Source organism: Lampris incognitus, chromosome 10, assembly GCF_029633865.1.
Source record: "Lampris incognitus isolate fLamInc1 chromosome 10, fLamInc1.hap2, whole genome shotgun sequence".
NCBI lineage: Eukaryota > Metazoa > Chordata > Actinopteri > Lampriformes > Lampridae > Lampris > Lampris incognitus.
Window position 1 is genome coordinate 55,655,109 of NC_079220.1, and position 23,763 is coordinate 55,678,871.

A 23,763-nucleotide genomic window follows, 5' to 3' on the forward strand; every position below is an offset into this window, starting at 1 on the left:
ATATCTATTTAATCTCTCTGTGGGAATGCAGTGCTGTAGGTATTGTGTAATTTGTGTATATCAGGTGTATGCAAAGTATAATTGTTTACATACATTATCTTCACAACCTTCACCAGCCCAATAATCCCTGGTAAAAACAGATGCCCATCATCCATCACTGTGCCATATGAAGACAATTTATGACTGGATTTAGTAAGCTTTATTTAGAGGTTGCGTGGAGTTTTTAACCACACAAAAAAGAGTGGAGTAGCTACAAAAAGGAAAACAATACTGGTTGCGTCTACCATAAATTTGGCATTTGTATGTTGCGTGTTTTTATCATCATGCATCGGAATATCATAAGGGATAGTATGCGATAATGAATCATTTCTTGTCTGAGAATAAAATGTTTTTGTTTTTGTTAATGCACACTACCAGGGCCACAAAACCAGTCCAAAGTATGTGATAAAGCAATATCGATGTTGGTGGTATGTACTCTAAGCTGTGAATCGCATGACTAGTTGGTAAGTCCATTTGTTTTAGTTAATCATCCTATGACTGATGTGTGTGACTTCTTAACTCTTTACAGGGCAATATGTCATGTTGTGAATTAACACGGGGTTCTTGTACATAGGAGCCCAAATAAATAGTGCTATTGATCTTCTTGATGGTCAGAGTCATGGATTTGCTTGTTAGTCAACTTCATACTATTGTAAAAAAGGAAAGTTCAACAAATATGTTTATAGCTAGATAACATAGGCCTATAAGTTGTAATTACAGTTGTGAATAAAGGTATGAAAACTCCTGTCTGTTGACATTAGTCCCTGGTTCTAGAAGTATACAGGTGTATATGGTCTCTCATAGGCTGCTGGAGCATTCGCTAGGCCAGCTGATTCTCCCCCTAAACTGGTCATCATGTCCTCTATCGTGATTTCTCCTTCCTCCACTGGGTCTTCTGCAATGAAAAGCACAAACAGCTGACTGAACTGTTGTTTTTCGTTGAAACCATTTAGTAAACAGTTTAGTCATTTGTGTCCACTGTCTTGCTTCTCTATTCCTGTCATCAATAATGTTCAATTTGGTCTTTTAAATGTGAAGTGTAAAGTGGCTTTCTTCTATGTATTTTCTTTTGTTCATCTGAGAAATATCTCTAAAATTAGGTCTTTCTTATTCCGCAATGATCTGAGCAGAGCTGTAAATGCTTCTGTTTTTTCTTGGCAGGATTACTGCAAATCATTGCACTCTGGCCTCAGTCAAAGCTCACTACACCCGCTGCAGTCTGTGCAACATGTGGCGGCTGTGAGGCTGGTAGCCAGGTCTAAAAGATATGAGCACCAGTTTCTCTTGCCCTCACTGGCTCCCAGTCACTTTTAGAATTGATTGTAAGATTTTATTGTTGACTTTCAAGCCTCTTCACGGTCTCGCCCCTTGCTGAATCTCTGAACTGCACCTACGTGTATCCTGAGATCGTCCCATTCTGTCTTATTGGCTGTTCTTAGGTCCAGGTTAGCGATGAAGGAGATTGCACTTTTGCAGTCAGAGCCCCTTGGCTTTGGAACAGCCATCCATCCTGAAGAGCTTAGGTTTGCCAGTTGCATCAGGGCTTTTTTAAAAAATGTCTTTTACAAGAAGGTATTTTAATGCCCTAATTTAGCATGGTGCTTGTGTTTATATTTTATACACCATTTTAACAGTCATCACTGTAAGAAAAGGTCAAAAGTTGCTACAGATAACCCAACCTATGATGTTCTGCCCCTACAAAGGTAGCTAATGTGTTTAAATTGTTTATCTTATGTAGTAAAGCCACCCTGTGGGAGTTCATGTGCAAGTTAGTTTTTTTGCTTGTTTAATTCTTGTGTGCGGGAGGCAGACTTCAGCAACCAGGCTTCCGGAAGTAAACTCGTGGTTCGCGATACACATCGCCGTCGGTCATCAGCTCCTCAGTTTAAACGCCGTTCTTCTATATTCTGCTAGCTAAAGCAACGTCTGTACAGCTCATCTGACAACATATGTTAATATAACAGCAGGATAACCTGTGTCCGAATGAATGTCGAAGTATATATTTTATGGTAGCCGTGGCACTGTGTGGCTAAGCTAGCCTAGCTCTGCACCTCCATGCTATCTGCCTAGAACTCACCGTAACCTGTTGTATGTTTATCGTTTAATACTGTGTCTGTATCGTGCTTGCAGTGTCACAAGATTCTCAGTAACTACCACTACTACTTTTGGCTGCTCCCGTTAGGGGGCGCCACAGCGGGTCATCCATTTCCATCTCTTCCTGTCCTCTGCATCTTCCTCTGTCACACCAGCCACCTGCATGTCCTCCCTCACCACATCCATAAACCTCCTCTTTGGCCTTCCTCTTCTCCTCTTCCCTGGCAGCTCCATATTCAGCATCCTTCTCCCAATATACCCAGCACCTCTCCTCCACACATGTCCAAACCATCTCAATCTTGCCTCTCTTGCTTTGTCTCCAAACTGTCCAACCTGAGGTGTCCCTCTAATATACTCGTTCCTAATCCTGTCCTTCTTCATCACTCCCAATGAAAATCTTATCATCTTCAACTCTGCCACCTCCAGCTCCGCCTCCTGTCTTTTCATCAGTGCCACTGTCTCCAAACCATATAACATAGCTGGTCTCACTACCATCTTGTAAACCTTCTTGTAAACAAGATTCTCAGTAAACTTCATGAAAATCGATACCCTTGCCATGTTTTTTTTGTGTGTGTTTATCTGATTGGATAGTTAGCGTCATCAGCTAACAAGGCCTACACATATGATAAGAGTAGCTGATAAGTACGTAGAGTTAGACTTACCGAGAGTGTGTTCAGAAATCCGCCTCAAAAAAGAGCTCGGCACATCATAGATGCTCTCTGTCATCTCTCTGTACTCTGAAATGGAAGAAATTGACAGCAAACAGTCATACTCTCCTGGTTTATCAAAGTATGTAAAAAGCTCCTTTTTTAATAGCTGGAAAAATAAAACCTCACCCGCACTCCTGTTGGAGAGAGGAACATCATACACAAACTCCTCAGCTAAGTCCACTTGGGTATGGCTGATGTAATACATACCTAAAGTAATTTAACACAGTGGAATGGCATTGGATCAGATTGGACATTTAACAGTCAGGAGCAAGAGGATGCAAAATAATGTGCATTTTAATTTATAAATAAATGAAAATTCTCATTGCAACACTAAGAAGAACACAATACTATTTCGAGGAGGTAAAACGTCATAGTCGCCTGCTTCAGTCTCCTCCACACCCCTGAAATCACTGGACCAGTCGGCTCTATTAAGCCTTTCACCTGAAAACCACATATCAACATCACAGATCCATACAAGACAGAAGTTTTAGTGACGTGAAGGAATATCTTTGAACATATCAACAGACTGGCTTTAGTGAATCATCATTACCAAGACACTCTCCCATATATGATTATTGAGGCACAGTTTAAACCCTTAAAATGTATTTGAAACACGTGAGTCCCTCACATTTGCGTTCTGTTCTTAGTTCTTTAATTTCCCTCAAAATTGTTCCTTCTTAATGCCACGGCATTAACCCCTAACCCTTAAGCCTGCTGTTCTTGCACTCAGCGTAGGGTTCTTTTGATCAGAGCGTCAGATAGACACCTAAATATTACTCAGTGTATGTAGTTGCATGAGAAAACTGTGGAGCCCCTTCAGTTCCCAAAAATCTTTTTTTATATTTTGCGGGACCAAGATGTCAGCTTGTGGGGAACGAGATCCTATGATGAGATTTGAGAGCGAGAGATACTCTATTGAACCCCAGAGGGAAATTACGCTCTGCATTTAACCCATCCTAGCTGTGTAGCTGGGAGCAGTGGGCAGCCGCCATGCAGCGCCCGGGGACCAACCCCAGTTCATCTTGCCATGCCTCGGTCAAGGGCACAGACAGGAGTATTAACCCTAACATGCATGTCTTTTTGATGGTGGGGGAAACCAGAGCACCCTGGAGAAAACCCACCACAGACATGGGGAGAACATGCAAACTCCACACAGAGGACGACCTGGGATGACCCCGGGGTTCGAACCCAGGACCTTGCTGTGAGGCGACAGCGCTAACCACTGGGCCACTGTGCCGTTTTGTTTTGGTTTTTTTTGATACTCTATTGATCCCCGTAGTGAAAGTGGGGGAGGGGGATGTGGGAACAAGTCATTAAATTGAGCGCACAATATCATTTAATATGAACGGACATGCTTCTTTTCCATGCAGCTTGCCCATATCAAGCACACAAGTCTCTTCAAAATGGAGCAAACCAAGATAATCAAGTTTTATTTTTACTTCAGAGTCAGAACATCATACAAAGACACTCTTCCTGCTTCAGCTCAAAAACACGTGATTGTCTTCAACAGGAGTCATCTGCCGCATGTTTTACATGACAGTAGACTTAGCCAATGTGAGAAATGTGCAGATTTAGACAGTGTTATTGATTTTATATTGATAGCACATCCATTCATATGTGGCCTACGGTTACATAGAAAAGCATTTTGAATTATATTAAAATTGTTGTATGTGCACAGTTTACTAACTCGTTCCCAAACCATATGGATCCTTTACCCACATTATTATAACCTCTCCCCACAACACGAGATCTTGTTACCACAAGTTAAAAAAAAATCAGTTTTTCAGGAATTCAGGAGCTGCGTAAACAGAACAACGCACACTAAAAACTTACATGGGTACTTGGCGGGTGGCAAGGTGTCCTGGGAGGTGGCCTCCTCACTGACTAGCTCATCAGGGGAACACAAAGAGGAGGGAGTGCTCCTGTTGTCCCGGTAGTAGCTCTGAGCTGGGGCGGCAGGGTCAGAAGTCACCCTACCACCCTGTGACTCCATCACACTGTCACAGTCTGAGTGACTGGATGTGCTTGAGGTATCTCTGTCTCGCTGCTCACACACCTCCAGTCTGAAGAACAGAATGAGATATGCAAGGCTGATTAGTGGGAGCAATTTTGCTAAGTTTTCACTCGGACACACACACACACACACACAGCTCAATGACAAGCATCTCATTGTTAATATCCTGCCTATTTCACAATGGAACTTTTTTTTCTTCTCCCTTTTTCTCCCCAATTGTACCTGACCGATCACCCCGCTCTCTGAGCCGTCCAGGTCACTGCTCCACCCCCTCTGCAGCCCTCACCACATGCTCACTTGACGGTGAGGAGTTTCGCCAGGGGGACGTAGCGCGTGGGAGGATCACGCTGTTCCCCCCAGTTCCCCCTTCCCCCTGAACAGGTGCCCTGACCGACCAGAGGAGGCGCCAGTGCAGCGACCAAGACACATACCCACATCTGACCAAGCCGGAAGTAACATGGGGATTTGATCCGGCGATTCCCGTGTTGGTAGGCAACGGAATAGACCGCTACGCTACCCGGACGCCAACAATGGAACATTATAATCCAGAAAAGATTGGTCATCACAGCATAACTGTTATGAACAATCTGTTGTGGGTTAAAATGTTGACAACAATTATACTGTGATGTGACATTACCGTGTATTGCTAATTCTGCTGTATAGAATTCATCTGCTGATTGCGGACTCTCTTGTAAGTCACTTTTGATAAAATCATCTGCGGGATGAGTAAATGTAAATGCTAAGTCCTCTGACTCCTGCTCGAGAGTCTGAACTGGACATGGTTCTGGTTCTGGGATCCAGGGCGTCTGTGACTTGAGGTTTGCTGAATAGTGACACTGGAGCTGGTAGGGATCCAGTGTCTTGACTAAGGACACTTAAGTGGAGCACATGCTTGGCAATGTGGAGGACGCAACCCAGGCCCTCCAGCTGAAGGGAAAACTAGCCACAGCATTCATTCATTCATTCTCTAGACCTGCTTTTTCCAATTTAGGATTGCGGCGGTTCTGGGGCCTCTTCCAACAGGCACAAGAGACAGAGGTAAGGGAGAAAACTAGAAAGTTCACCAGCTCTGGCACAGCTTTTACACATCAGTCACTCACACACAGGCAAATTTATGCATGTCTTTGGGCTGTATAAACTCTCGCAAATACACGGGGGAGAACATGCAAAACTCCTCAGAACTGGGGGTGGGATTGAACCTGGAACTTTCCCCCACTGTAAGAAAAATGTTGCTGACCGTTACACTAGTGTCACCCCTTTGTCTGCAATGAAAGACTAGCACAGTGCTAAACTTACTGTATGTTTACAGGGTCTGAGCCTGCAGAGTAGGAGAGATGCATGGCCCGCCATAGATGCTTTATCCACTCCTTTCTGAGAGCAGCTGTCTCCGCTGCCTAAACACACAAGCACACGCACTCACAAATGAGAAGGTGAGTGGATAAGCACAGACAGAACCCATGCACTCACCACCCAAATGACCGTTCAACAAGTTGAACTGGTAATGCAGTCAAACTTCAGAAGTAACTCACCAGCACTTTTCTCTTTCCGTTGTTCATGAGGATTTCAAACACAAAGCGCTTGCCGTCCCCTCTCTGTATTTCTTTCACCGACTGCACCTGGCCACAAGAGGTGTATATTCACATACATCAGTTCTATGGGTGGTGTCAGCATGTTGCCATGGATTTACTGCAATATTGAGTGCAATAAACTCTGAATTTCATGCACAAACCCACAGTATATATGTAGTACATGCCTCTCAGGTGTGACTGTGGAAAGAAGAAAGTCATGATCATATGATTTACTTGGACCATAAAAAAAGGATTAACAGTGGACACGTTTTTGCCAGCACTGGTGTTTTTTTGTTTTTTGTTTTTAGTTCGGTAACCCTTTAACTTACATGCCATTGCGCAGAAATAACTGAGTTTGTATACAAGTAAAATAGATGTAATTAAATGATGAACAGTGGTAATTACAGAGTAATATAGGAGCAGAATAGGGGCTTTTCTTGTTTCTAAAGGTGATGGACAGGTTGATAGATGAGATCAGGCAGGAGTCTCTGTGGCCTATGATGTTCGTGGATGACATTGTGATCTGTAGCGAGAGTAGGGTGCAGATGGTGGAGAACCTGGAGAGGTGGAGGTATGCACTGGAGAGAAGAGGAATGAAAGTCAGTAGGAGCAAGACGGAATACCTATGCGTGAATGAGAGGGTGGACAGTGGAATGGTGAGGATGCAAGGAGTAGAGGTGATGAAGGCGTATGAGTTTAAATACTTGGGGTCAACTGTCCAAAGTAACGGGGGGTGCAGGAGAGAGGTGGAGAAGAGAGTGCAGGCAGGGTGGAGTGGGTGGAGAAGAGTGTCAGGAGTGATGTGTGACAGAAGGGTACCAGCAAGAGTTAAAGGGAAGGTTTACAAGATGGTAGTGAGACCAGCTATGTTATATGGTTTGGAGACAGTGGCACTGATGAAAAGACAGGAGGTGGAGCTGGAGGTGGCAGAGGTGAAGATGATAAGATTTTCATTGGGAGTGATGAAGAAGGACAGGATTAGGAACGAGTATATTAGAGGGACCGCTCAGGTTGAATGGTTTGGAGACAAAGCAAGAGAGGCAAGATTGAGATGGTTTGGACATGTGTGGAGGAGAGATGCTGGGTATATTGGGAGAAGGATGCTGAATATGGAGCTGCCAGGGAAGAGGAGAAGAGGAAGGCCAAAGAGGAGGTTTATGGATGTGGTGAGGGAAGACATGCAGGTGGCTGGTGTGACAGAGGAAGATGCAGAAGACAGGGAGAGATGGAAATGCATGATCCGCTGTGGCGACCCCTAACGGGAGCAGCCGAAAGTAGAAGTGGTAGAATAGGGACTTTTCTGTATCTCTAGTTTCCATCATTGTCATGACAACATGCTGTATGGGATGAATTCACAAATCACATTTCACCAAACATGAATATTTTGAATCCTTTGTGTTACATGGATAAAAATTAGATAAGGTGAATATTGAACGTGGTACTATCTTTACTGTGGTTGTGTTACTCAGCAGGACATACAATACTGACATATATTCAAGTTTAAGAGCCAATTACTAGTTGTACTTGCAACACAAAGGATTCAAAATACTTGTTTGGCACAATGTGATTTGTGACTTTGTCCCCCACAGTGTTTGATGTAAATTATATAAAGCCCCACACTGAAATAATAATCATAATGATAATAATAATCATAATAATACATTATATTTGTGGGCGCCTTTCAGAGCACTCAAGGACACCTGACAGAAGACAGTAAAAACCAGCAGCACTGTATCAGACAGCATCACATCAAAACAAAGCAGGTAGACAATAAAAAGTTAACACAACAGATAAGTATGAAATCATCATCTGCACACAGCTCAGTGCAGCGTGGATCAGACAGTTTGAAAAGGTGCATTTTGAGATGGGATGTGAAGGTTGAAAGAGAGTCAGTGTTGTGAAGGTCTTGGGGAGAGAGGTCCATAGGCGGGGGCAGAACGACTGAAGGCTCTAGACCCCATGGTAGTGCAGCGGGCCGATGGTGTAGTGAGTTGGAGAGCAGAAGAGGCTCTGAGAGTGTGGGAGGGCGTGTGGCTATGAAGGAGTTCAGAAAGATATGAAGGAGCTAGGTTATTAAGGGCCCTAAAGGTGAGGAGCAGGATCTTGAAGAAGTCAGTACGGTATTTAACAGGGAGCCAGTGGAGCTGCTGAAGAAGAGGAGTGATGTGATCTACGGAAGGAGTTCTGGTACTGATACGGGCAGCTGGATTCTGGACCAGCTAAAGTTTATGGAGACACTTGAGGGGAAGACCCAAGAGGATAGAATTACAGTAGTCAATACAGGACATAACCAGGGTGAGTGAGTATGGTGGTGCTGTTAGGTGTAAGTGACGGGCGAAGACGATCAGTACTGCGTAGGTGGAAGTATGCAGGCCGAGTAACATTGCTGATGTCAGCTTCAAAAGATAATGTGCTGTCCAGGATGACACCCAGACTCTTAACCTGAGGCGGTGGAGGAACTACAGAATTGTCAGCAGTCAGGGAAAAACTATCAGGTTTGGCCGAAGCAGATTTCGTACCTACTAGGAGGACCTCGGTTTTATCACTGTGACGTTTGAAGAAGTGGTATGAAAACCAGGATTTAATTTCTAGTACGCAGTCAGAAAGGGAAGTGGGTGGGAGAGTGGAGGTAATGACAAATGACCTGGAAATGATAAGGAAACAAACAAGAGGTACACATAAAAGCTCCCATTTTACAAATACATGACTAGTATATGAGTACAAACCGCTCATCGCAGTTCAGTTTCATCCATTTTACTTGTATACAACCCGGTTATTTGTGCGTAACGACTTGTCGATCATTTAAAGTGTGAACCCATGTTCATAAACAGAGGACATGAGCGGGACAGTGACCAACAACACAAGGCTGGAGCTCACTAGGTGAAGTGTATGGTTAATTTACCGGTGTTGTGTGTTTTTTTAAACAACAGAAATTGTACTTACAGCAGTGCCATCCTTTTTAGTATAGAAGAATAAGGTTGTGTTTTGAAGCCTGAACCAGTACGTTGACCACCTCATTTTCTAGACGCAGGGAAAGAACGTGGAAACAGAGAAAGTTCTAGCGAGACACTGAAGAGATTGTATTTGATTCGGTCTTTTCGTCAAATCGAATTACGCCCAAATGTACTACCTGCCTATTCGTCGCTTCGTAACTACTGGATGACAAATGAGGCAAGCGGTAAATTTTAGACGGTACATGTGACGTCACTCGGGGCATTCTGTCCGACAAGCAGGTCAAACGTGTTATTTTTCAAACGCCATCGTATCGAGATACAGTATTTCATACGGCGCCTTACCATTCTATCTTTTCTTTTCCTTAGGAATCCCTCAAACAGTACCTCGGTCCCCTCAGCTGACATGTTGGCGTGGACTAGGTGGCGAGCTGACCGCTGGCTAGCTTAGACAACCTGTGCCCGCGATGACTTCCTCTTCACAAACCCCATCACCTACTCACTTCTCTTTTTCTCTCCACAAAGAGCCACTCAGTCTGGCAATATATAGGATTTCCTCTGCTCAGCGTCTGGTCTATTGAGGCTGTATTAAAAAAGAAGAGAAGGAGACGCCCACACGACCACACCAGATCACACACTTCTTTATTGAAAATGCTGGAAAAGTCAATGAGAAGAAATATTTCTGCAGTTTTAAGGTGGGACAGGTGCGTTGAAAGGCTGTTGTTAATAATAGCATGATTTCTAGCTTTGTGGCGTCTCTAAATTCATAAAAATAGAATATGAGGGACGAAGCGCTATTCGAAAACCAGAAAATAAGAACGGAAGCAGACAGTCGTGATACACATCATGATGACAACAGCGTTGATAATACCAGATACAAAAAATACATGAAAACACAATTCCCCTTAAATGTCTCATGCGGTGCTCAGGACGCCGCTCAAAACAGACACACACAAAAAAAAAGCTTACGAGAGAAAAATCAGGTTAATAAATTAATGAGAAAAAAAAACGTGGACACCAAAGACCCTTCTGGTGTTAAAATGGCTTTTTTTTTGTTGTTGTAACTCTTGTAGGCATGGTGTGAAGAGCTGCACTGCAAGTCACTGTGGCAAACACTACCTCGGGCTCCTGATCTCAAACGGATGGGGGGGATGGGGGTCTTATTCTAAAAAAAACCCCCACAGAATATATATAGATTTCCTGTATATGCACATATCTACAAGCAGATTGCTTTTTAAACCCCTTCTGTGTGAGCCTGTCTCGTCTCTCACCGTGCGGCCGGTACCACCGACCCGAGAAACAAAACGGACCGGGTCACAACGATACCACTGACCCGAGAAACAAAACGGACCGGGTCACAATGATCTGTTAAAAACAACCAGCGGGCGCCGCTGTCCGACCCAGACTAGGCCAGAACAACGGGTGCCAGGATGCCTGCAGTTACGTTTGATTGACAGGTGTGATTTTTTAAAAAACAAACCAACCTCCTCCCCTTAGATAACCCAGAGAGAAACTTAACTGGAAGAAAAGGCAGTCTGGATCTCCAGAATCTACATGAGCTGTGTCTGCAGGTCCAGTGTTGGTTCTTTTCGATAATGCCAGGAAATGAGGGGTGTGGGTGGGCTATTTGGTTGGTTGATCTTCAGTCTTTCGGGTAGGTGGGGGGCAGGCAGAGAGGACACTGGGAGTGGGAAGGAGGGTTGGTCTTGGGGGGGGGGGGATGTGTCATCTCATGCTTTCAGTTGGCCAATCATCGCTGCTTGAGAAGCGCTTTGTACATGGCGAAACCGAGAACAGCAAACACTGTGGCACCGACGCTGGCTCTCAGCCAAAACGTGGAGTTCTTCAGGTCTGCCTGAGCCATGTGCCTGAGGGGCAAAACCAGAAAGAGAGAAAGTAAGTGAGGAGAAAATAATGAGAAAAACACATTTTCATTTGTTAAAGCCACATTGACGCCAGCTGCCAAATGACATAAAAAAGAAAAAGAGTCAAACAAGTTATGACTCATGAAGAAAGGTCTTGAAGCAGCCGTTGGAGGAAGGCAAGGGGCTGGTGGTATGGCTGATTTCTTATAAATCTCAGGTCACCGAGCCTGTTTCACAAGTGAAACAGGCTGGGAAGAGGAACATAAGCACAGCTTCCTTCACCTTAACTCTGGTGAGTCGTCCTACAAGCAAGAAAACTAATTTGTCTGCGAACAAACATACATCACAATTAAAGTGTAGTTAAATTATATTATTATCCAAATGAGAGCCATTTTTTAACCGCAAAAACCTACTGAAGCTTGTCCTCAAGTAAAAGCAGGTCTGAATCTTGGAACAAAAATCATCCATCCATTATCCGAGCCGCTCATCCTGCTCTCAGGGTCGTGAGGATGCTGGAGCCTATCCCAGCAGTCATTGGGCGGCAGGCGGGGAGACACCCTGGACAGGCCGCCAGGCCATCACACAGGGCCGACACACACACACACACACACACACACACACATTCATACCTAGGGACAATTTAGTACGGCCGATTCACCTGACCTACATGTCTTTGGGCTGTGGGAGGAAACCGGAGCCCCCGCAGAAACCCACGCAGACACGGGGAGAACATGCAGACTCCACACAGAGGACGACCCCCAAGGTTGGACTACCCCGGGGCTCGAACCCAGGACCTTCTTGCTGTGAGGCGACCGCGTTAACCACTGCGCCACCGTGCCGCCCAAAAATGATCCATATACCAAAAAAAAAAAAAAAAAAACCTCGAGGAAGCACTCGCTTGCTTTCTTTTGTCATGTGGCTTGGCGTTGGGGTCGGTATAAAATACAGTCAACCAAGAGGGGCAAGGAAGAGTGGTGCTGGACTATGAGAGTCAGCATGGAAGCAGGTCTAAGAAGCCAAGACAGACAGACGGTCACAAAACCAGTGAAACACTACAAGTTAATATAGGAATTGTTCAAATCCGGGAGCACCTGCTCTTTTCATACATGTCCATCATTGTGCCGGCTGAATGTAACGGTGTCAGGTTTGGAAGAAGCACAGACAGTAGGGAGACATGTGGACTTGATGAAGATAAAGCGGATGAAGGGAATAGCCAAGCAGATACGGAAAAACACAGTTTCGACGTACACAAAGCGTGAGCAGGTGCGAGCAGTCAAAATGTTGGACAAATAAAAAGATTTGACAGGACAGATTTTAGTAACCTGTGCAGAAAAGCTGTATAACTGTTTTATGTGTATCAGGCCGAATTAGATTCATTTGTATCCCCACAATACATAATGCTTGAAAAATAGATCAGAAAATAAACTGCTCTGACGTCCGGGTAGCGTGGCGGTCTATTCCGTTGCCTACCAACATGGGGATCACCGGTTCGAATCCCCGTGTTACTTCTGGCTTGATTGGGCATCCCTACAGACACAATTGGCCTTGTCTGCGGGTGGGAAGCCGGACGTGGGTATGTGTCCTTGTCGCTGCACTAGCGCCTCCTCTGGTCGGTCGGGGCACCAGGTGAAAAGAAGCAGCTGGTGACTCCACATGTATCGGAGGAGGCATGTGGTAGTCTGCAGCCCTCCCCAGATCAGCAGAGCGGGTGGAGCAGCGAGCGGGACAGCTAATAAGAGTGGGGTAATTGGCCAAGCACAATCGGGGAGAAAAAGGGGGGGGGGAAGTAAAACTGCGGCAGGCAAAAACGAGAGCAGTCCTGACTATATGACTTGTTAGTGCCCCCCCCCCTTTTCTCCCCAATTGTACCGGCCAATTACCCCACTCTTCCGAGCCATCCCGGTCGCTGCCCCACCCCTCTGCCGATCCGGGTGGGCTGCAGACTACCACATGCCTCCTCCCATACATGTGGAGTCGCCAGCCGCTTCTTTTCACCTGACAGTTGGAGTTTCGCCAGGGGGACGTAGCGCATGGGAGGATCACGCTCTTCCCCCTAGTTCCTCCTCCCCTCCGAACAGGTGCCCCGACCGACCAGAGGAGGCGCTAGTGCAGTGACCAGGACACATACCCGCATCCGGCTTCCCACCTGCAGACACGGCCAATTGTGTCTGTAGGGACGCCGGACCAAGCCGGGGGTAACACGGGGATTCGAACCAGCGCTTCCCGTGTGTTGGTATGTAACTGAATAGACCGCCACACCAGCCCGATGTACTTGTTGTTTTTTGACTGGAAAGTACGTTACCCTACAACCAATCAAACTCTAAGATATGAGAGAGCAGAGCTTCTAAGCAGAGAATGCCAGAGATGATTATGACTATAAACTGGTCAACGTCTGAAGGGAAAGATGAGAACTTGGGTTATTTTGCTTCAGAATACGAGACACATCCTCAGTGGGAAGCAGGACACAGGGTGGACACAAGGCGGGACACCTGGTCATCCAGCTTTTTACCCTCGGATCACCTTTGTGTGTATGGTTCAGAGCCTAAAGGTCCTGAATAAAGTGGTCCTGGACAGCACAGCAACCTTCCTAGGATTTCGGACGGTGTTTTCACAGGATCGCATAGGTGTGAAAGGGAAAATGCATTTTCTGCCCTGGATATACAAGTGCAAAGACTTCGCAGCCGACTTGCCAAAACACTCCGCACTGTAACCGCAGCATGGAGCTGATGGGATTAGAACAGGAACTACATGTCGTGTAAATACTGGCAATATGTGAGACTGCAACACATCAGAACACTGCAGTCCAAGAGCCGTTCTTTTTCAAGCTCGGTGACGTGACGGTGACGTTCAGGAGGCGATCATAGGATAGGACGGGACCTGACGTAACTGAAATCCAGAGAAAACGTCTTTCCAGAATAAAGAAAACTAGAATCAACCTGAGAGGTGTAAGAAGGGGTTTAATGAAACTAAGCAAAATACCAGGATTTTGGTGTGAGGCCGGTACAGTAACTTGGGACTGGAAAGTTAACTTTCTTCCAACCTGTGTAGGGAACACATGATGCTCATGCAAAGACACAAGTCAGAGATCCACGAGGTACAAACGAAAGTGTCAGCTGAACCTAGCTGGTCCACAGTCAGGCCTACCATGCAAGTTACAACCCCAGATGTATACTTTAAGAAGCAAAGTTCGCCTTGAAATGTAACACAGATCATCCCAGTCGTCTCTGCTGGAAACAGAAACACATACTTGTAAAAAAAACCACAGTACGCCTACAGACCTAGGGGACCTGTATCAGGAAGAACCATTAAAACCCTTTGAGGCACTTAGGCAGGAATTCGACTTACCACACACTCAATTTTGGAAGTATTTGCAGTTAAGACACCTGCTGGTACAAATTTTCAGCTCACCCCTCAATAGCCCCATCTAGTGGGGCTATTGAGGGGTGAGCTGGGGCTAGAGGGTCCTTAGGATCTTTGGACATGGTCATGAGGCTTCTGTCTACTACTTTATGATCCTCACAGCCTCAGATTCCAGTATATTGACCCTAAACTTGACATGGGAAACTGATTTAAAGGTTGCATTTTCAGAGGCACAACGGGGCAGAATACTTAGGAACGGGGAAAACATGTCAAGGGAACTGCGAACAAGGCTGATCCAATTCAAAATTATAAACAGAGTCTGCCGGACGCCACCTAGGCCGCGTAGAGTGGGTTTGGTGGACGGCTCAAAGTGCTGGAGGTGTCCTGACAAAAATACAGGAGTTCTGGTCTGCTATACATATCTGGTCTGCTATACATACCGATTTTAAAAAAAATTACCGGCCTAGACATCCCTTTCTCCTCCAGTCTGTTTATTCTGGGTGACCCCTCTGCATTAAGTGAGTCAGTAACACTCTGTGTCATAATGGGACAACTGACACACACACACACACACACACACACACACACACACACACACACACACACACACTTATCGTTCTGGATGCCATATACCTGTTTGGGGGTACTAGTTGTTCGGCAGAGGTCTCCATGAAGATGGACTCCTCTACATTAGAGACAGCAGTAACCTGCTGCACCAAGCTGTACTCTTCCTCAGGCAGCAGGTAGGAGCCCATACCCTCCACCCAGCCCAGCAGCCTTACACACACACAAACACACACGACGCATGTGCATACACAGAAAAGGTAGGGAAGTTCAACCTCTACCCAAACCACACCATCTGCAACAAGCTCAAACCAAAACTGAACCCGGGTGAATGACACGGCACACAACCAACAACGCCAGACGATGCGCACACCTCATATATACAGGCTGTACACACCACACCACAGCCAGATGTGAAGGCTGCTGTGATGGTCGGGTGGCAACGTTTTTTTTTTCAACATTTTTTTTCTAAGAATAATGTCAGGATTTGACAAATACTTCTTGTACATCTGTGTCTATGGAAATTCTCTCGCCAGCTTTTTTTTTTTTTTGATTTTTCCTCCTTTTTCTCCCCAGTTGTATCTAGCCAATTACTCCACTCTTCCGAGCCGTCCCGGTCGCTGCTCCACCCCCTCTGCCAATCCGGGGAGGGCTGCAGACTACCACATGCTTCCTCCCATACACGTGGAGCCGCCAGCTGCTTCTTTTCACCTGACAGCGAGGAGTTTCACCAGGGGGACGTGGGGAGGATCACGTTATTCCCCCCAGTCCCCCGCCCTCCCGAACAGGTGCCCCGACTGACCAGAGGAGGAGCTAGTGCAGCAACCAGGACACATACCCACATCCGGCTTCCCACCCGCAGACACGGCCGATTGTGTCTGTAGGGACGCCCGACCAAGCCGGAGGTAACACGGGGATTCGAACCGGTGATCCCCGTGTTGGTAGGCAACGGAATAGACCGCCACGCCACCCGGACGCCCCTCTTTTGCCTGCTTTTTGCGTTGCCAATCACATGCCTGTGTATTAGAAGATTGTGTCTGACTTGAGGGACATGTATTAGAAGTGGATGAGAGGGTTAAAGCTGCAGTAGGCAACATGAACATTCCAACACAAATCCTTCTGCCTCTCTCTCTCTCTGCTGCCTCGTATCACTCCGCTAAGCCCCGCCCACTAGATGACCTCCGCATCACTCCTCAGCCCCTTACACTCGTGTACAACCAGGAAATGTCAAAGCGAGACTCATGAAACTTGTATCCTAGTTGATAATCTATCCGTGTAATAAAATATTTTTTTCAGTGAATCTCTGAAGCAGCCATTTTGAATTGGTCTCGTTGATTTTCAGGGTTACAACCACAAGCCACAAGTGGGGCGGGGCAGGGCGGATGCAAATTGATCGCGTACACATGCATCTGCATTTGTACAACAGCCAATAAGAACGCCCTCTCTCTCTCAAATGATCCGTGATTGGCTGAAATCTTCTATCCCAGGCTATTAGTTTTTCAAGCCTGAATACAGAGCCAAGAGGAGGTGCAGAAGTCTAGTTTTTTCTCACACCACTTGAATTCTTGAATTACAACATGCTGAAAGGTTATTATGGAAATTTTTGCCTAATGACACCATAAAAAAACTACCCGCCCCAGCTTTAACCTCTCCGATAAAGGGCTATGAAGTATTAAAAATGAATTTAGTTGCATTTGTTTGGCGAGGGAAACGATTGTAAATTGATGGAAATTTTTGGATGAGTCCGGTAAAACCTGGCCACTCAATCTGTCTCTAAAGAAAAGCCACAAGGGACCTCCAAAATTTTGTTTCTGCACTTTTTTTGGGGGGGGGGTCCCCCTTTCTCTCCCCAATTGTACTCAGCCAATTACCCAACTCTTCCGAGCTGTCCCTGTCGCTGCTCCACCCCCTCTGCTGATCTGGGGAGGGCTGCAGACTATCACATGCCTCCTCCCATACATGTGGAGTCACCAGCCGCTTCTTTTCACCTGACAGTGAGGAGTTTCACCAGGGGGATGTAGTGCGTGGGAGGATCACGCTATTCCACCCAGTTCCCCCTCCCCCCCCCAAACAGGCGCCCTGGCCGACCAGAGGAGGCGCTAGTGCGGCGACCAGAACACATACCCACATCTGGCTCCCCACCCACAGACACGGCCAATTATGTCTGTAGGGACGCCTGACTAAGCCGGAGGTAACACGGGGATTCGAACTGGCAATCCCCGTGCTGGTGGGCAACGGAATAGACCGCTACGCCACCCGGACGCCCAAAATGATCAAATCTGAATCTTAAATGAAATGTTTCCTTCTCATTAACAGAATCATTGTAGAGTTTTGTTGGGTCACTACACCTGCACACCTCACTAATGTTTACTTTATAAGTGTTGTGGTGAAGACTTTTTAACTTCATGCACTTGTTGCATTTCACAGCTGCACTCGTTGTTAGTCAGAGTGGCAAGGAGGACCCGCTTGATTCTCAACACGTAAAATGTTAATATTCAACAAAGTGAATCTGAACCAGCCAGCCATACCCACTTCCTGGAAAACAAACTGTCGTCAACGTGGTGTGTGGCTGCCTGAGTCAGGGCCTGTTTAGTGTCATACGACCGTCACCTGCCGGAGGTTAGAGAAGCATCACCACAAGTCATTAGTATGTGACAAAGTACAAACTAGGTGTGCCTGGGTCTGTGAATACCCAACCCTTATGCTGGTTTCCTAACAAGACAAACAAGTCTAATAATCTCAGTAGTCCAAAACCAGCAATGATTATAATGTGCAAATGTCCCAGTACAACGTGACAACGCCCAGTGTGAGCCGACCACGCCTAACCGTGCTCCACCAAATCATCTAATACAGACCGACAAGTTCAAGGATGTGTTCCAGTCCGTGTTTAAACAGTCACTCCTCATGTGGCCGTCCCCTAAACTAGTCCTGTTCCAGAGAAGGGACTAGGTGTAGTTTAGGCCTCGATGGAGCAGCATTAAATGTTATCCATGGACTGGAACAATATGGTATTAGCTCTACTTGCTTTTTCACCAAGAAATCATTTCCTGGATTGAAAGAGCCAGTTGCAATTGAAAGCGATGACAACTATTGTGGGCTCCAGCAGGGAAAATATATTTTTTTTTACCTATTTGCATAAATCTGGACAACTATCACTTTCATGTGCAAACTGTCATTCACTTCTTAGTCAGGCAGCCAATAACGGTGGTGAATAGTTTTTGTGTGGGAAAAAAAATGTGCTTCACCCACTGAAAACAGAGAAGTGAAAAACTAAATGACTAATTTTGATTACTTTTTCAAAAATAACTTCACTAATGTGTCACATAGATGCCTGGAATTACATAAAATTGGGGAAAACCTTATTCGCAATGTGCGGTAAGTAAACACTTCTGCTTCTAGCAAGGGAAGTGTGACTAGATAACAATGGCAAAATAAGATGGGAGTGCGGCAACGGCAAGCTTTCCTTCTTTTGACCCAACAGAAAAATGGAGACTAATGATGCAGAGACAGTCAATCCCTTTGACATTTAGATGAGTGCACTATCCATCCATCCATTATTCGAACCGCTTATCCTGCTCTCAGGGTCGTGGGGATGCTGGAACCTGTCCCAGCAGTCATTGGGCAGCAGGCGGGGAGACACCCTGGACAGGCCACCAGGCCATCACACAGGGCCCACACACACACACACACACACACACACACACACACACACACACACACACATTCTCACCTAGGGGCAATTTAGTATGGCCGATTCACCTGACCTACATGTCTATGGACTGTGGGAGGAGGCCGGAGCCCCCGGAGGAAACCCACACAGACACGCGGAGAACATGCAAACTCCACCCGGGACGACCCCCAAGGTTGGACTACCCCGGGGCTCGAACCCAGGACCTTCTTGCTGTGAGGTGACCGAGCTAACCACTGCGCCACCGTGCCGCTATGAGTGCTGAAAGATAAAAAATAAAAACACTGATGGAGTGCAACAAAAAAAGAATGAGAGCAGTAGGCTGCCTAACAAACTATTAATTCACTATAAATTAAAAAAGTCTAGTCTCTTTGCCTGATTTTTGTGCATTTGTAAATGTCTTCACCTTCTTGTCAGTACCTAATTACCTACATCTTTTCATTTGTCTCTACAGGAGTGTTAATTCTATGTGTTGCAAATACTTAGTTGACATGGGGACGGCGGTTCGAATCCCTGTGTAACCACCGGCTTGGTCGGGAGTCCCTACAGACACAATTGGCTGTGTCTGCGGGAGGGAAGCCAGATGCGGGTATGTGTCTTGGGCAATTGGCCAAGTACAATAGGCCAAGTACAATTAGGGAGGGGAAAAAAAGGAGGGGGAGGTCCAAAAAATAAATACTTAATTGGGTTTTTATTTTTACATTAGAACCCCACCCCACCCCCCACTTATTAACGAAGCGAAGATGTGAGAAGGCATCAAGTGTCAAAGAAGGAATTTGCCTTGAACATACAACTATCACACCAGTATGTAGTAGTTTCTTACAGTGATCCTTTCAGACTTACTCGGCAACCTCTTGTATTATTGCACTGTGGACACGTGAGGCAGGGCGCTACGCCACCCGGACGCCCCTCCCCTTTTACACTCCTTACGGACGGGAGGAAAAAGCAATGGAGACGGATCAAAGAAAAGCTGAAACTGCATCATCACACTTAAACTGGCGACACATGTACTCAGGACGGTGTCCGGAAACAAAACACTGGTCTGAATGCAACGTAGCCCTCGTCCTCTTAAAAGCACAGCACCTCTTTCTTATCGACAGTAGATGGCGACGTTGCGTAAAGAACTAAGAACCAGGACTACCCCAGAGACACAGGGCCTGAGAAACAGGTGAGACATGCAGACACGACAGCAGGCAGGCTAGCAGAGGGTGAAAACGTGCAACAGGACGAGAACGAGGGGCAGCCAAACACGTGTGTGAAAACACCTACACAGAGTGAAAGGGGGAAAAAACACAAGAGGAGGAAACAGAAGTACAAGGCAGAGAAGCAGAATGAAATTAAACAGATCAATAGACATGGTAAAAAAATCAATTCAAATACACAAACCAAAAGAAGGACACTGGATTCCCTGCAGTCTGTTAAGCCAGTTCATAAAGTTTAGATTTACAAGAGACCCAGACTAACGGACTATAGAAATCGGGGTCACGACTGTTCCCCAGAAACTGCAACATGGACTTGCATCAGTCAACCACGTGACTGACATCTCAAAATGATGAGCCTCTTGTAGATGTAAACTTCGGAATGTAGGTTATGTTAGAAGAACAACATCGGGCCATACAGGACCAAAACCTTCATGAGCTGAAGTTCTCGATCATGAAGAAACCTCATCATGCATCATCAGTCATGAAGAAACCTCATCATGCTCTCTGATCACTGACAATGTTCAGCTTTTTGTTGTTGTTTTTTTGTTACTTTCCCCCCCTTTTCCTCACCAGTTGTACCCGGCCAATCACCCCACTCTTCCAAGCCGTCCCGGTCGCTGCTCCACCCCCTCTGCCAATTTGGGGAGGGCTGCAGACTACCACATGCCTCCTCCCATACATGCGGAGTCGCCAGCCGCTTCTTCTCACCTGACAGTGAGGAGTTTCGCCTGGCAGTGAGGAGTTTCACCAGGCGGGCACAGCGCGTGGGAGGATCACGCTAATCCCCCCCAGTTCCCCCTCCCCCCCCAAACAGATGCCCCGACCGACCAGAGGAGGTGCTAGTGCAACAACCAGGACACACACCCACATCCAGCTTCCTACCTGTAGACACGGCCACTTGTGTCTGTAGGGACGCCCAACCAAGCTGGAGGTGACACGGGGATCGCAAGTTCGAATCCCCGTGTTGGTAGGCAATGGATGTTCAGTTTTTAAGAAAAATGGGTAGACAAAAACACTCAAAACACACTTTTAGGTGATGGAATGATCACACGGCCAAACATGAGGACATACAGACTTAATAAGGTGAAGGGTTTAAATGCGATGAAGCAGAAACCAAACAAGGCTAGTTGCTCTAGCTTCAAACTACAATCCTGAAGATGGGACTTTTTTTTTTTTTGTTCGGTGCAGTAACACCTATAGTGACACTGGTAATTGCCCTGATGTTTGAGCCCTTTAAATCCCTGACATCCATTCAAAATTAAACAGTTGTCAGTGCTGCTGTGTCAGCAGTACCTTCTGCAAAAGCGAATAAAAACACCAGCCTGTGTGTCCTCAAATCCAGACCTTGGCCTCTAACGCCGTTTGCTCGCCACACGTGACAGCGCCTGCTCTGCATCCTCCTCGCCATGTTGTCACCGTCTGGGTGAGGGATGTGCCAGGTTCTGCATGCTGTGTGTAGGAGTGCTCAATCCTTTGTCACCAAGGCTCTACAACAGTCAGATGAGGATGCTGCATGGGATGACACTGCTTTGCGATGACATCTTGGGGATGATGCGTCATATGCTACTGCATGCAGCACTATCCCAGTTGGCCATATTAAGAGTTTATTTACCTTGTGTTTTTCATTGTTTTGCTAACACTAAGTTTCATCATAAAGTATTTTCATCCATCCATCCATCCACCATTATCCGAACCGTTTCTCCTGAACTCAGGGTCGCAGGGATGCTGGAGCCTATTCCTGTAGTTATTGGGCGGCAGGTGGGGAGACACCCTGCACAGGCCATCACAGGGCCCACACACACACATTCACATCTACGGACAATTTGGTACGGCCGATTCACCTGACCTACATGTCGTTGGACTGTGGCAGGAAACCGGAGCACCTGGAGGAAACCCACGCAGACACGGGGAGAACAAACAAACTCCTCACAGAGGAAGACCCCAGGACGACTCCCAAGGTTGGACAACCCCGGGGCTCGAACCCAGGACCTTCTTGCTGTGAGGTGACTGCGCTAACCACTGTGCCACCATGCCGCCAAGTATTTTCATAAAGTACTTTATTTCTAAAACCGTTACCCCATTTATGCCCACCTGTTTTACGCCTATGCGTCCTGAGATAACCCCTCTTGATGCTCTTCCTTAACTTTTCCCCTTTCATTTATTTTTTTCCATGTGGAGGTTTTCCGCATCCGAATTGAAGGGCCAAGGACAAGAGGTGTAGTTTAGTGTATCTCATCGTTTCGACTGTCGGCATGGAAAGCCCCTTTGAGACTGTCACTGTGACTGGGGGGCAGATAAATAGAACTGGACTTCTGCATTTGGCTGCTATGATGAAGCTGTAAAACACTGGTGTCAAATCACTTTCTGTGGACAGTCCTATCCAACAACAACCATTAAAATGAACAACTACAAAAGCACTCCTGGTTCTGATATTCATGGAGCGTTCAGCTTGGCAATGCCAATTATAGAAAATATCACAAAAGGAAATTTGTATGAATGTAAACCTTCAGGATTGTAGTTTATTATGCAGATAACATGCCGATTAGTCAACATTTACACTTTGCATATCCACCGCACATGACAGGAAGGAACAAACAATTCTAGACGTATCCTGCACACGGGCAGTTGTAGGCCATCTTTCAATATTATCGATCAATGACCAACATAGCGGGCAAATATCAGGAAGTAAGGGATTAAAAGAAGAATGTGGTGCCCCTGCTTTATTTTCCAGGATTTGTAGTTTTTTTTAAAAGTATTTGTAGCAGATTATGCCTCACAACATATCCAGGTTGATATTAGAAGCCAGCATTGACATGAAAAACTCAGTCCAGTTGAGACATCATGCAAGCAACCTTCAGAGCAAGACCACACACTGTTACCTCCCTGGCTAGAAGCCGAGGCGTTAGGTGGTGCAGCCTGTCAGAGAGTACGGTCAGGAAACGCTGTGTCAGGCCAGACAGAATGGAGGTGGTCTTGATGGAGCTGGAGAGACCGAGACACATCATCACAACCTCATCTCACGGCCAGGGCATGAGCGGAGCGAGCCTCGGCTCACGTGTTTGGTTGAGGAGCGACGTGCCCATCGGACATTGCAAAAGATGTTTCCAGTCACTACGGAGATGTGCGAAGAACGCGGACTCCGATTGTCTGCCCCATAATCAGTTTGGAAAAAGAAAAAAACGCATGCACATGTATGCGTGCACACGGACGTGTGCACACACACACACACACCAATAATGCAAGTGAACCATTTTGCTTCCTGGGCAGCGTTGTGACTTACTGGTTCCAGAGGCAGGGCCACACAAGTTCACATTTAAATCCCAGCAAAAACCTGCTCTGCTATAGTGTCACCCCAGAGTACTGGTCTGCAGCGGATCCTGCACTTGACCTTACGTCAAGGAATCATCCGTCTCAACAGGGGGCGTAATGCATCAGCACTGGGCCCTACTGAAAGGCGGTCAAAGCGGGCCCTATAGTAGTAGGTCGGGTTAGGGCTAGCTGCTAGCTGCTGCTGCAGCAGGTGCAGCTGGCTCTTGCTCAGCTGAATTGGTCCTGCTTTCTACCCCCTCGTCGTTCTTTTATAAAAAAGACACTATTTTTGGGAGCTTAGCTTTTTCCTTCTCTGCTGCTTCTTTTAATTTTCTTTTTTGAAACCCTCTTTTGTGTTTGTACCCCATGCTGCTTGCTTTCAGTTTAGCTAACATTACT

The 23,763-nt window shown here is 46.3% G+C and overlaps 2 protein-coding genes across 3 annotated transcripts in view; both read right to left on the bottom strand.

The window, feature by feature from the left end:
- Nucleotides 1-777: 777 nt before the first annotated feature.
- Nucleotides 778-9,563, bottom strand: LOC130119405 (uncharacterized). The gene is made up of 10 exons (XM_056287886.1): nt 9,556-9,563; nt 9,369-9,446; nt 6,591-6,623; nt 6,387-6,473; nt 6,154-6,251; nt 4,677-4,906; nt 3,192-3,284; nt 2,970-3,050; nt 2,796-2,870; nt 778-934 (listed from the first exon to the last, which is right to left on the bottom strand). The coding sequence occupies exons 2-10, from the start codon at nt 9,441-9,443 to the stop codon at nt 810-812; spliced, it is 897 nt and encodes a 298-aa protein (XP_056143861.1). The 5' UTR covers nt 9,444-9,446; nt 9,556-9,563; the 3' UTR covers nt 778-809.
- A 444-nt stretch (nt 9,564-10,007) lies between these two features.
- The window catches only part of rhot1a (ras homolog family member T1a), a 28,924-nt gene continuing 15,168 nt past the window's right edge, over nt 10,008-23,763 (bottom strand). For both annotated transcript variants that reach the window (XM_056287260.1, XM_056287259.1), the window contains one exon: nt 10,008-11,244. In XM_056287260.1, the coding sequence (XP_056143235.1) occupies nt 11,127-11,244 (118 nt within the window). In that variant the 3' untranslated portion in view covers nt 10,008-11,126. The remainder of the gene's footprint in view (nt 11,245-23,763) is intronic.

What these genes read in the sequence shown, in the direction of transcription:
- LOC130119405 (XM_056287886.1), bottom strand. Translation starts at nt 9,443, where the DNA reads ATGAGGTGGTCAACGTACTGGTTCAGGCTTCAAAACACAACCTTATTC. An exon ending in TCAGACCCTGTAAACATACA is followed by an intron (nt 4,907 to 6,153) that starts GTAAGTTTAGCA and finishes TCTGTTCTTCAG; the next exon opens with ACTGGAGGTGTGTGAGCAGC. An exon ending in GATTTCTGAACACACTCTCG is followed by an intron (nt 935 to 2,795) that starts GTAAGTCTAACT and finishes TTTTCATTGCAG; the next exon opens with AAGACCCAGTGGAGGAAGGA.